The following is a 14,853-nucleotide window of genomic DNA, read 5'->3' as shown; positions in this document are numbered from 1 at the left end:
TACGTGTTCCCTCCGGTGTCACTCCTGCCCAGGGTAATTCGGAAATTCAAGCAAGAAAAAGGAATTCTGCTTCTCATAGCTCCAGCGTGGACCAGACTGCACTGGTTCTCAGACCTGCAAGGCCTATCGTCAGAGCGTCCAATTCTACTTCCACAACGCCCAGACCTCCTCGTTCAGGGCCCCTGTGTCTACCAGGACCTAGCCCGGCTGTCTTTGACGGCGTGGCTCTTGAAGCTTCCGTCTTAAGGGCTAAAGGGTTTTCTGAGGCGGTCATTCAAACTATGTTGCGGGCCCGGAAACCGGCTTCTGCTCAGATTTACTATAGGGTCTGGCATTCTTACTTTGTTTGGTGCGCATCTAACGATTATGACACTTCCAAGTTTAGTATAGCCAAGTTGTTGGCTTTTCCTCAGCAGGGCCTGGACTTAGGCCTGCGTCTGGCCTCCCTCAAGGTTCATATTTCTGCCTTGTCGGTGTGGTTTCAAAGAAAAATTGCGACCTTACCTGATGTGCATACATTTACTCAGGGTGTGTTGCGTATCCAACCTCCGTATGTCCCGCCTGTGGCTCCATGGGACTTGGTGGTTTTGGAGGCATTACAAGAGTCTCCGTTTGAACCTCTTGGTTCAGCTGATCTTAAGTGGCTTTCCCTTAAGGTGGTGTTTCTGCTGGCTATTGCTTCAGCTAGAAGAGTGTCGGATTTGGGTGCCTTGTCCTGTAGTTCCCCATATCTGATATTTCACCATGACCGGGCGGTTCTTAGGACTTGTCCCGGATATTTACCTAAGGTGGTTTCCTCGTTCCTCCTTAACCAGGAGTTTGTAGTTCCGGCACTTGTTTCTCCTGATCTGTCTCCCAAAGAGCGGCCTTTGGATGTGGTACGGGCTCTCCGTATCTGTGTGAAGAGAACTGCTTCCATTAGGAAATCTGATTCTCTCTTTGTACTGTTTGGATTTCACAAATGGGGCTGGCCTGCTCACAAGCAGACTTTGGCCAGATGGATTAGAATGGTGATTGCACATGCTTAAGTGAGGGCTGGTCGGTCGGCTCCTGCTCACATTACGGCCCATTCTACTCGGTCTGTTGAACCTTCTTGGGTGGCCCGCCGTGGTGCGACCCTTGAACAATTGTGCAAGGCGGCTACGTGGTCCTCAGTGAACACGTTCAGAAGGTTCTATGCCTTCGATACTGCCGCTTCCCAGGATGCTTCCTTTGGACGCCGGGTTCTTGTGCCTGCTACAGTGCGTCCCCTCCCATAAGGAACTGCTTTAGGACATCCCCAATGTCTATCCTTGTGGAGCCCAGTGTACCCCGCAGCAGAAAACAAGATTTATGGTAAGAACTTACCTTTGTTAAATCTCTTTCTGTGAGGTACACTGGGCTCCACAAGGAGCCCACCCTGACGCACTTAGCTTCTTTGGGTTGATATGGCATTAGCCGCTGACACTTCTCCTGTCGTGAGAGTGTGGTGTATGTGGCTACTAACCGTTGTCATCTCTTTTCCTGCTACTGCATTGGGCTGGTTAACTAAAAACTGAGCTCCTGTGCAGGGAGGCGGGGTTATAGAGGAGGCAGCACTGTGCATTCTGGGAACAGTCAAAGCTTTGAGCCTGTTGGTGCCACGGATCAAGAGCCTACTCTACACCCCAATGTCTATCCTTGTGGAGCCCAGTGTACCTCGCAGAAAGAGATTTAACAAAGGTAAGTTCTTACCATAAATCTCGTTTTAATTACGTTCTGTACATTCACATAGGGAAAATCCACTGATAGAAAAACCCGCCAGTCTAACATTTGTTTCTGTTACGTTTTCTCTTCCAGAAAAGCCAGGGTGAGACGGAACTCCAGGAGATCATGAAGCGACGCCAGGAAAGGATTGAATCGGTTGAAACTGAGGAATCTACCAACTAGCACGGCATCTCTCCTTTTACTTTCTCTACTCTTTTGCAAAGATCCGCATAGCCTTGCAAAATCACTCGCTGCTGATATATATGTCTCTGGCTGCAAAGGATTGTGTTTTTATACCCGTAAATTGTTAAAGCAAGGGACAAGCAATATGGACCTCAGCAATAAATATTAATGTATACATAAATATGCAGCTAATTCTATCATGCCCTCTAGTGGGACATGTGATGTATTGCAGCGTATCCTCCACCATCACTGTCAGACTGCGCAACATTGCCTGGTTCAATAGAAAAACCAGCTACAGCACATCTGCATGTATAGATATATATATATATATAGTATTCACATATTTATGTTTGTATATCTTACGGACTCTACCTTTTTGTTCTCTAGACACTTTGCTTTCTTGTCTTTGCTGCCTAAGAGGTCAGCTGTCCTTCTAGCAGTTAAAGAATAAAACAGGGGGAGAGCTATAAGTATTGCATGAAAGTATTATTTTTATATGTATATTCCTTTATTTTATAAACTGATTTGCTTGCAGAGGCAGCTGGAGCCAGGCATAGCCTTGCAAAGGGTGTGCATAAAGGGATGTTTAAAAAAAAAAAAAAAAAAAAAACTTCATTACATTGGCAGTGAATAGTTTGGCAATGAGGCCATTAACCAACATATCGACCATCACTTAATTTTATTTTGATACTTTTTTTCTGTTTGCCTTTTATTACACAGTGCACACAATCCTGTACAATTCTGATTGATACAATACAATGCTCCAGTAGTATGAAACAGCACTTATGACAGTTCTATATGCAAATAACTCTAAGATAGCCAGTGCATCACAAACCATCAAAAACTCATGTAGGAAATGAAGAAACAGTGAAAATAAGGATCTGTTGTGACCACACTAAAATTCTAACGATTGAACTAAGAGGCAACTGTGTAGCCGGTGTGCGGTTAACATACCGCCCATTGGGATCTCTGCTGTCTCAATACCGACGCCGGTGATCCCTAGTAGACAACAGTCCACTAACACTAATTAATCACAGGCTGTTTTCGTCTTTGATGGCTGAAAAATTGCTGCGTATACACAACACTTCTCAGTGTCCACGATACAATACATTTGAGGAGTATTCATCGACTGCTGAATGCAAGTCACGCTGGAGGTCACTTAGGGTCAGATGATAATACAGTAGGTTGTTGTTTGTGAAAAAATACTCTTTAAAACCTGTAAGTTCAACATGATGATTGAGGTAGGTTATCATGAAAGCATTCAACTGGGTTTCTGTTTGATTTCGAATGAACTTTTTATTTTATTTGAAAGAATGTTTTAACTTTTAATGCTTGAAGTTTTCAGAGGCATGCTAAAAGAAAACATAGTGGTAATTAATAATAAATAAATGGAAATGAGAAAGAAAAAAAAAAGAGAGGGGCGACCTAACACCTAGTCAACATTATATAAGAATCCTGTAATGTAGTGATTGCTGGGGATAAATGAATGTACAGTACGTCCTAGTGGTCCTTTCTGAGAATGGGGGCTGCATTAAAGCTGTTATCAGGCCATACATGTTTGATGCATCATTTAAACTTTAATACATAGAAAAAGATCTGTGCAGCAGTGTATGTGACATCTCCTGTTGGTTATAGCTACATGAGTGAAGGGAACATGTTACACATCTTATCATCTTAAACATGAGCACTGTGCTGAGGTTACAATGAGACATTTCTCAGCAGTGATGGTTCCTTGTTTAGCTGCAGATGGACCATTTACTGTACAACGTGACAGGATAACTTTGTACTTACTCAATGTTTAGTGGGAGTATCCAGGTTTCCCAGAGCAACACACATACTGTATACTGGAAATTAGATACAATTGTGACACAATATAAATAATAGTTTCATCCCATTACAATGTAACAACAGCAGTAGCTGGTATTGATGTGTAGTATGTAATGATTCAAAATACAATAAAGACAAATATAGGAAAAGGCTTTGCAGTGTATTTGGGGACATAATATCAAGAATGTCACTTTCTGTCATAATGACACAACAGAAATCAGTACTATACAGCAGCACTCCTATGAAATACATGCATCTGCTCCGGTGCCCTCCTAGGTAACCTCAGCCAGAGGTCCAAACGCAGGTGACTGTAGAGTGGCATGCAGATAAATCACACTTACATAGCAGGATAACGGATCAACGTTTAAAAGTTTAGTCATATTGTCAGATGACCCACCATAGGAAATAAATGTTTGTCTATGTAAAACTCACTCACAAGACTCGAACAACATATAAAGATATTTATTTATGACATTCAACTGTTAACGGTGAGATTAATTACCTTTTGGGACAGGTAGGCAGGTAGGAAAAACAACATATGAATATAAAATGGAATTCTATTAAATATTATACTGTAGGGATTGATTGCAGCAAAAGTCAAATTAAAGATTATAGCAAGAAAGAAATATATAACCATACTAAAAGTGTTGTCAAACAGATTTTCTGCTGACCAGAAACTTACCTGACAAATTCTGAAAGCAATTTACCTGCAAACGTTAGTGTTCAGGGAGTGAAACTATACAAAGTGTGAGTGGGATGGTCTATACAGACATAGGACACTATAGTTATCCATAAAGTAAGCAATAGCCATGGTCATAATGCCATTCTGTTACACTTTATACAGATGTAGCAGACTACACCTACCCAACATTACCTTACTGTATATGATCATAATGCAGTTCTGTTATATACTACACAATGGGCACTTGTCTACCCAACACAACCTGATCACTCAACTTGATTGTTATACAATTATGCTTTATACAGGAAGATAATACTACATTTACCCAACATTATATCACTGTATATGATCATAATACAATTCTATACTATACAAAGAACACTTGTCTATCCAACACAACCTAATCATTCAACATGATCATTATACAATTATGCTATATACATACAGATAACACTATATCTACCCAACATGACATAACCACTGTATATGATCATAATACAATTATATTACACACTATACAAAATGCCCTCAGCTACCCAATACAACCTGATCACTCAGGGCAACATTATCATAATACAATTCTATTACACTCTATACGGGCAGATGGCACTACATCTACCCAAAATGACATTATCAATGTATATGGTCATAATACTAGTCTATTACATACTATAGAAACAAACCATCTACCTAATACAACATGATCACTCAGGTCAACATGATCATAATACAATTCTATTACATTCTGTACAGAAAGACGAAGATACTCTCTGATCCCACAACATGATCACAATACAATTCTATTACATTCTGTACAGAAAGACGAAGATACTCTCTGATCCCACAACATGATCACATTACAATTCTGTTACATTCTGTACAGAAAGACGAAGATACTCTCTGATCCCACAACATGATCATAATACAATTCTATTACATTCTGTACAGAAAGACGAAGATACTCTCTGATCACGCAACATGATCATAATACAATTCTAATACACTCTACACAGACAGATGGCACTACATCTACCCAACATAACATTACCAATGTATATGGTCATAATACAGTTCTATTACATACATTACAAACTAGCTCCAACACAACCTGATCACTCAACTGATTATAATACAATCATATAACACTTTAGACACACTGCTGACAATCTATAACTCTCCGCCTAGACAGCTGGACATATTTAGAGTACAGCTCTTTAACATTATTTACAGACTAGAACACTAGACCTACCCAACGTGACCTGAGAATTAAGCATGCATATAACACAATTCTGTAGCATCCTAAATAGCTCTTTAAATAAATCTAAATATATACAGTATTCAGAAAAGGCTAATTATTCAATTAGATAAATATTTGTTTAATATTTTAAATACATCACTGTGAATGAAAATTACCCTATCGGACATGACTGGACCATTGTACATGTTCATAAAATAATTTGATTACACTATATACAAAATAGTACTCTCAATCTTTCCAACATAATTTTATTATTGGACGTGACAACCACAGTACAATTCTGTTACAGCCCATGAAGATATAGGATATTAGATATACCCAATAAAACCATGCCACTGGACATGATAATAATACAGTCTTATTATACTGCAGACCAAGAATAGTATGTACTGTAGAGCGTATGTGACCTGGGCACTATACATGAACATAACGCAATTATATTGTATTCTAAATAATCCCTCTAAATAATGACCTAATGTAGCACAATGGAAAAGACCTGCACTCAACAAACTATAGCAAGGACGGATATATTATTAGGAAATTAGACGATATAAATAGAATATCACTTAATTAACATTTTAATGAAAAAGACCGATAATTGGATGACTAGTAAAGTCTTGGACTATTCCTGAACATCAGGGACATTTACTGTACCAGTGAGTGCACAATTTGTAAGAAATTATAAGTCCTTCATCCAGGTGATGTAACCCCACAACGTCAGGTCATCCCTTGACTGGTGGAGTCCTGGGTAGTTTACACAACAGAAGTACATATATATGTAATGATTCTCCTCCCCTACGTGGAAGACAACATCTGGTTTAATAAAACTACAGGTATGTGAAATAAGTCATGCAAACTTTGAGGGTGTAGTATGGTATGCCGGCGGCCGGGATCCCGGTGGACAGCATACAATACTGAGTGCCGCGATCCCAACAGCCGGCATACTGAATACGGTATTCGTTCAGATGGTCGACCATGTTATGGTCGACAGTCATTAGGTCGACCACTGTTGGTCGACATTGACATGGACACATGGTCGACACATGAAAATGGTCGCCACATGAAAGGTCGACACATGAAAAGGTCGACATGAGATTTTTTAACTTTTTTGAGGGGGGGGGACTTTTCCATACTTTACGATCCACGTGGACTACGCTTGGAACGGTAATCTGTACCGAGCGAAGCGGTAGCAGAGCGAAGGCACCATGCCTGAAGCATGGCGAGCCATGCGAGGGGACACGGTACACTAATTGGGGTTCCCAGTCACTTTACGCAAAAAAAATGACACCATAAAAAGTTAGAAAACTCATGTCAACCTTTTCATGTGTCGACCATTTTCATGTGTCGACCATGTCAATGTTGACCAATAGTGGTCGACCTAATGACTGTCGACCATAACATGGTCGACCATTCATACCGGAACCACTAAATACCACCCAAACTTTGGCTGATGAGCAACATAACTAATATTTCACTATAACCAGGAGCTAAATGATCAGTTCAAATGTTCTCACCAATAATAAACACATTCTATTATTTAAAAAAAAAAAAGTTTTTGTGTATTTGTGGCACTTATGTCTACAGCAAGTGCAAGTTATAAATGAAAGGGTTTAAAAAACTATTACTGCTTGGTAAAATGAATTCTATTGTGTTTGATGTTTCTGTTTTATTTAACTAATACCATTGTCATTACAGTTTCAATGTTTCATTAAAAAATAGTATTTAGAGAATAAAAATTGCAACAACACAAAAAAAATCTGCAGCAACAAAAAGAGTACAAATCTTCCTCAGAGCTGTAGTTATACGTTGGCATGTACAAGGCAAATTTGTTGGCCACACAAGGCTGTTGTACACGGGATGTAGTTATGTGACTGGCGGTCAGAAGACCGGCACCTACATCCCGCCCCCTCACAATCCCTACAGTCACACCTGTTGTACACACAGTAACCTTTAGCAGATCGATTATCAAGTTTGAAAAGTATGAGGCAAAAAACATGTGATTATTTGTGCTGCATCCCCAAGGGCTAATGCGACCAGAGCCTTAAGTATATTTTTTTCTATTAAGTACTTTTACTATATGACTTTACCTATTTTTCATAATAGAATTTTAACTGTGACTTTAGTAGAATGTAAAAGAGGTACTTTAGGGTGAATCTGCTGCAGAACTACAACGGTGTGTCATTCTATTTCTTAGCATAGTCTTTCTACTAAAGGGCCTTTTTATTGTAGCACTTCACCCATTATTAAGGTGGCATAAATGATTTGACCTTTCTGCCTAGGTTCTGACTGTATTACACCATAAATATGATGAAAATAGTGATGTGACACAAGTGGATAGGTTCTGTTTATTGGGCTTATATAGTTACAGAGATCAAATGAATGCCTTTGCCATTATAAAAACACACACAAAAAGCTATTGGGTAAAAACCTTCATTTCTAACTTACCACCAGATCACACACACACACACACACACACACCTGTATATGCCTAGGCACTGTCGGACGGGGGCGTGGAGGGCCCACCGGGGGAATGCAGTGGTAGAGGCCCATGCTTAGGGGTGTGGCCAGCTGCCACAGAGGCTTGGCTAACCATGGTATGAGCCCCATGATAAATATATATAGTAAATACTGCTAGTGCATGCATGATAATGTACAAGATTAATAACTGCAATGCACTGTAGATAATATGTATAATGTACAATTCAAGTGCACAGTCTAGAACCTGATCCCTAGAGGAGGAGGTGTGCCCCCAGGCAGGGGGGCCCGCCGGTGATTTTCCCTGTACCCCTGTTGGTCAGTCCAACCCTATGCCTAGGCGTATCATAAGCAGCTCTAGAACACAGATCATTATTAATGTTTGAATGAAGGCCAAATGGCGCTATCATATTAAAACCAGTAATAAGCAACTGTAAAGTTCCCATTTATGTTTCCTGCACACATATCTATGGGCACAACCTGTTATAGCAAGTATACTTTTATTTACTGAAGGTGTAGGAACTGGTTATTACAGAAGTCAGTGATGTTTTTGGCAAGCCATGGGATCAGCTGCCTCTGGCAATACTCCTTTTGAATGGTGTTCCTATAGCCACCTAACATCTACTGTATATTCTATGAACGGTGTGCAGTGTTGTACAGAGGCCTTTTACCTGTCTCTCTTCATCTGTATAGCTTCATTTGTAATACAAACATAATGTAATTATTTAATTACATATTACAATGTACAATGAGACAAGATAATTAATGTGTAAGATTTAATAAAGAAGATAAATTGCAGAAAGTTCTTTGTGTCATTGTGTGCATGTTCTATCCACTATTCAATAGTATTTAAGTGAAAATAGAACATGGCTTAGCAGCAAGCATGGGCGGGCTGGCCAACAAAGGGTTATGTGCCCCCCAGGCCAGATTACATTTGGGCTGCACTCTGCCTTCCTCGGGACTAGCAGTGCAGCTTGAGATGGTTGCGGGGCATCATTTCTCAGCATGTGCGGCTATGTCATGAACTGGAGTGGGTACTGCATTAGTGGATGCTGATGTGGCCTATGTTTGCCGGTATCACTAATGGTATATTAGTTGTACAGGACTCCTGGGAATACTGTAATTGTTAGTGACACGGTGGCATTGCAGCTAGCAGGCCTGTCACTGTCAGACTCTTGCAAATGCCATCAGTGCCACCATTACTCCCCAGGTAAAATAAATTAAATGGAAGCCTCATTCATAACAGGAGGTTCCCATATTACTTAATATACCATGTATAAAGTGTGTATATAATATGTATTAAATAATATATAATGGTGTATTGTTCATGTATGTGTATGTATATGGATTTGTTAATTTGTGTGGTAAAAGATGTATAAAATAGTGTAAATGCAGGGAGGTAGGAACTGCTGTACATAATATAGAGGGACAGACTTCTTTTAGCAGTGATGCAGGGGTTAAATATACATTACATGGGGCACTGTGGAAGAAGCTGGGGAAGCTTCCAGAGTGTCCCCGTGCTCATAGAGTAAGGATTCACGTGGGCAGAGCGGGAAAACAAGGGGGGCCACGAGAGGCTGAAGGGGCCGCGTGCCACTAACGGGGAGAATATAAAAAGCGCTCCCCGTCGGCGGCACGGCAGACTGCTGTTCCCCCTGTGAGTGCGCACACCTGGATCTCCTGCCCCGCTGACAACTGCATATTGTCACTGCGGCCGGCGGAGTTCAGGTGATGTAGCCGGAGCAGGGCTGGCGGAGGAGCGCTGAAGGGCGGCGGGGCGAGTACTATTGATAGTACTCACCGCTGTGCCAGTGTTGCCGGGGACGCCTGCGGGATCCAGGAGGCCGGAGGGCTAAAAGACCCCGGCGCTGACGAGGGGAGGAGGTCCGGCGCTGGTCCAGGCGGAGGAGTGCTGAGAGAGAGGCTCGCTGCAGCAGCGCCAGCAGGACCCGGGAGGCGGCGAGTACAGAAGTGTCCCTGAGGCTGACAAGGGCAGAGGAGGGCTGGCACCAGCGGAAGAGACGGCCCATACCAACCAGGGAAGCTACTCTGGTTGCTAAAGCAGAGCAGTGTCAGCGCTGACAAAGAGGGATCCCAGCCTACCTAACACCGAATCATAGAAATGAGGAGGAGTCGGGGGAGCGCTCAGTTCAGCAACAGTACGACTGAAGCGTGAGTGACAAACAAATCACCCTGCACACCTAAGCTAAGCACAGGAACATCAGCGCTAGACAGCATTAGCCCCAATTTAAGTAGAGAACATATACATAATGTGCTCAGTGTGAACTTTATTTTGCATCACTAAAAGTGGGAAGGAGAGTTAGAGACATTTTATTATCATATGTGTGGACAGTAGTTAAGTAGTCTCCTGCAGCTGTTAACTTTAACTGTAACTTGATGCCCAGAGAGGTTAACAGGACCTGAAACAATAACATTATACATCATAATACGGGGACATTAAGTGAAAGACGAACACTATTTATAACATGTCATTCGGGCTCGAGTGCTAACAGCCTCTTAATCTAATGGTGCCATATATATATATATATATATATATATATATATATATATATACAACGATTCTATTCCATACAGCGGCACTCATGGAATAGAATCGTTGTTTACATGATGTTTCAGAAGGCACCGGAGCACTTTACCGTCTGGTAGGCGAGTGCCAATCCGTCACAGCAACATATATATATATATATATATATATATATATATATATATATATATTCCCGAAGTCCTAGGCAGCGGCGCACCCAGGGGGGGTTTCCGAGCACCCAGAAACCCCCTCCACCAAAAAATTTTTATTTTTTTTGCTGCTTGAGTATTATTAATGGCTGTCTAACGTCCTCTGCAGCCTGCTGTCTTCCTGGTGGCACTTGTAAGTGCTTAAAAAAAGTTTACTTTATTTTAATTATAGTACATACAGTATATATCCATGTGCATGCATATATATATACACATGTATATACATACATATAAACACACACACACACATGATATACAGTAGCGGATCTTGCCACGGGCAAGCAGGACTTTTGCCCGGGGTGCCGCCTTCCGGAGGGCGCCGGCGCCATCCGGAGGGCGCCGCACCATGGCAAGATTCGCTGCTGCTGTGCCCCCCGCTGCCCGGTCTGTCCCGCTGCCCCCCGCTGTGAAGAGGACCTTTGCTGTGCGGTGCGCGATGACGTCATCGCGCACCGCACATCATTTCAGCGGCGCTCATACTGTACAGGGGACGTAACTGACCACGCCCCCTGTATGAAGCCACGCCCCCATTGCCTGCCCGGGGCGCTGCAAGCGCTCCAACCGGCCCTGATGATAGATATATATATATATATATACACACATGTGTATATATACACGTATATATATATATATATATATATATATATATATATATATATATACACACACATGTTTAATATGCTATGTATATGAGTGTGTATATATATATATATATAATATGTGTATATACGGGTGTAGTATGGTATGCCGGTGCTGGGAGCCCGACCGCCGGCATACCGACTGCGTGGCGAGCACAAATGAGCCCCTTTCGGGCTCGGTGGCACGCTATTTATTCTCCCTTCAGGAGGGTCGTGGACCCCCACGAGGGAGAAAATCTGTCGGTATGCCGGCTGACGGGATTCCGGCGCCAGTATACTGTGCGCCGGTATCCCGATAGTTGGTATACTGAAGACCACCCGTATATACGGTGTATATATATATATATATATAATAAGATTTTACTTACTGGTAAATCTATTTCTCGTAGTCCGTAGTGGATGCTGGGGACTCCGTAAGGACCATGGGGATAGACGGGCTCCGCAGGAGACATGGGCACTTTAAGAAAGAATTTAGTTCCTGGTGTGCACCGGCTCCTCCCTCTATGTCCCTCCTCCAGACCTCAGTTAGAGAAACTGTGCCCAGAGGAGCTGACAGTACAAGGAAAGGACTTTGGTAATCCAGGGCAAGATTCATACCAGCCACACCAATCACACCAACCGTATAACATGTGATAACAACCCAGTTAACAGTATGACAAATAACAGAGCATCAGGTCATGCCCGATGCAACAATAACTTAACCCTTATTGAAGCAATAACTATATACAAGTATTGCAAAAGCACTCCGCACTTGGGACGGGCGCCCAGCATCCACTACGGACTACGAGAAATAGATTTACCGGTAAGTAAAATCTTATTTTCTCTAACGTCCTAGTGGATGCTGGGGACTCCGTAAGGACCATGGGGATTATACCAAAGCTCCCAAACGGGCGGCAGAGTGCGGATGACTCTGCAGCACCGATTGAGCAAACGAGGTCCTCCTCAGCCAGGGTATCAAACTTGTAGAACTTTGCAAAAGTGTTTGAACCTGACCAAGTAGCAGCTCAGCATAGCTGTAATGCCGAGACCCCTCGGGCAGCCGCCCAAGAAGAGCCCACCTTCCAAGTGGAATGGGCCTTAACCGATTTAGGTAACAGCAATCCAGCCGTAGAATGAGCCTGCTGAATCGTGTTACAGATCCAGCGAGCAATAGTTTGCTTTGAAGCAGGAGCACCAATCTTGTTGGATGTATACAGGACAAACAGCGACTCCGTTTTCCTGACTCTAGCCGTTCTGGCCACATAAATTTTCAAAGCCCTGACCACATCAAGTAACTCGGAATCCTCCAAGTCACGTGTAGCCACAGGCACCACAATAGGTTGGTTCATATGAAAAGATGACACCACTTTTGGCAGAAATTGTGGACGGGTCCGCAATTCCGCTCTATCCATATGGAAAACCAGATAGGGGCTTTTATGTGACAAAGCCGCTAATTCTGACACACGCCTAGCCGAAGCCAAGGCTAATAACATGACCACCTTCCACGTGAGATATTTTAACTCCACCGTTTTAAGTGGTTCAGACCAGTGTGACTTTAGGAAGCTTAACACCACGTTAAGATCCCAAGGCGCCACCGGAGGCACAAAAGGAGGCTGAATATGCAGCACTCCTTTTACAAACGTCTGAACTTCTGGTAGAGAAGCCAACTCTTTTTGAAAGAAAATGGATAGGGACGAAATCTGGACCTTAATGGAGCCCAATTTTAGGCCCAAATTCACTCCGGACTGTAGGAAGTGAAGAAAACGGCCCAGCTGGAATTCTTCCATAGGAGCATTCCTGGCCTCACACCAAGAAACATATTTTCGCCATATACGGTGATAATGTTTAGATGTCACGTCCTTCCTAGCCTTTAAAAGCGTAGGAATTACCTCATCCGGAATGCCTTTCTCTGCTAGGATCCGGCGTTCAACCGCCATGCCGTCAAACGCAGCCGCGGTAAGTCTTGGAACAGACAGGGCCCCTGTTGCAACAGGTCCTGTCTTAGAGGAAGAGGCCACGGGTCTTCTGTGAGCATTTCTTGCAAATCTGGATACCAAGTCCTTCGTGGCCAATCTGGAACAATGAGGATTGTTCTCACTCCTCTTTGTCTTATTATCCTCAGCACCTTGGGTATGAGAGGAAGAGGAGGAAATACATAGACTGACTGGAACACCCACGGTGTCACCAGGGCGTCTACAGCTACTGCCTGAGGGTCTCTTGACCTGGCGCAATACCGCTGTAGCTTTTTGTTGAGGCGGGATGCCATCATGTCCACCTGTGGCAGTTCCCACCGACTTGTAATCTGTGTGAAGACTTCCTGATAAAGTCCCCACTCTCCCGGGTGGAGGTCGTGTCTGCTGAGGAAGTCTGCTTCCCAGTTGTCCACTCCCGGAATGAACACTGCTGACAGTGCGCTTACATGATTCTCCGCCCAGCGAAGAATTCTGGCGGCTTCCGCCATCGCCACTCTGCTCCTTGTGCCGCCTTGGCGGTTTACATGAGCCACTGCGGTGATGTTGTCTGACTGGATCAGAACCGGTTGGTCGCAAAGCAAGGTCTCCGCTTGACGCAGGGCGTTGTATATGGCCCTTAGTTCCAGGATGTTGATGTGAAGGCAAGTCTCTTGACTTGACCACAGAACTTGGAATGGGATCCGGACCACTTGTCCAGTAAGTCCCATTGGAAAGTCCTCGCAAGGAACCTGCCGAAGGGAATGGCCTCGTATGATGCCACCATCTTTCCCAGGACTCGAGTGCAGTGATGCACTGACACCTGTTTTGGTTTTAATAGGTTCCTGACCAGGGTCATGAGTTCCTGAGCTTTTTCTATCGGGAGATAAACCCTTTTCTGGTCTGTGTCCAGAATCATGCCCAGGAAAGGCAGACGAGTCGTAGGAACCAACTGCGACTTTGGAATATTGAGAATCCAGCCGTGTTGCCCTAACACTTCCAGAGAAAGTGATACGCTGTTCAGCAACTGCTCTCTTGATCTCGCTTCTATGAGGAGATCGTCCACGTACGGGATAATTGTGACACCTTGCTTCCGCAGGAGCACCATCATTTCCGCCATTACCTTGGTGAAAATTCTCGGTGTCGTGGAGAGACCAAACGGCAACGTCTGAAATTGGTAATGACAATCCTGTTCCACAAATCTGAGGTACGCCTGATGAGGTGGATAAATGGGGACATGAAGGTATGCATCCTTTATGTCCAGAGACACCATAAAATCCCCCCCTTCCAGGCTTGCGATGACCGCTCTTAGCGATTCCATCTTGAACTTGAACCTTTTCAGGTATAGGTTCAGGGATTTTAAATTCAATATGGGTCTGACCG

At 43.2% G+C, this 14,853-nt stretch overlaps 1 protein-coding gene across 4 annotated transcripts in view; it reads left to right on the top strand.

Moving 5' to 3' along the window:
• EPS8L2 (EPS8 signaling adaptor L2) overlaps window positions 1-8,952 on the top strand; it is a 379,476-nt gene extending 370,524 nt beyond the window's left edge. For all 4 annotated transcript variants that reach the window (XM_063944781.1, XM_063944780.1, XM_063944782.1 and 1 more), the window contains one exon: window positions 1,819-8,952. In XM_063944781.1, coding sequence (XP_063800851.1) covers window positions 1,819-1,908 — 90 coding nt within the window. In that variant the 3' untranslated portion in view covers window positions 1,909-8,952. The remainder of the gene's footprint in view (window positions 1-1,818) is intronic.
• Window positions 8,953-14,853: the final 5,901 nt, after the last annotated feature.

Source organism: Pseudophryne corroboree, chromosome 11 (genome assembly GCF_028390025.1).
Source record: "Pseudophryne corroboree isolate aPseCor3 chromosome 11, aPseCor3.hap2, whole genome shotgun sequence".
Classification (NCBI taxonomy): Eukaryota; Metazoa; Chordata; class Amphibia; order Anura; family Myobatrachidae; genus Pseudophryne; species Pseudophryne corroboree.
This window is presented reverse-complemented; position numbering and strand designations above follow the sequence as displayed.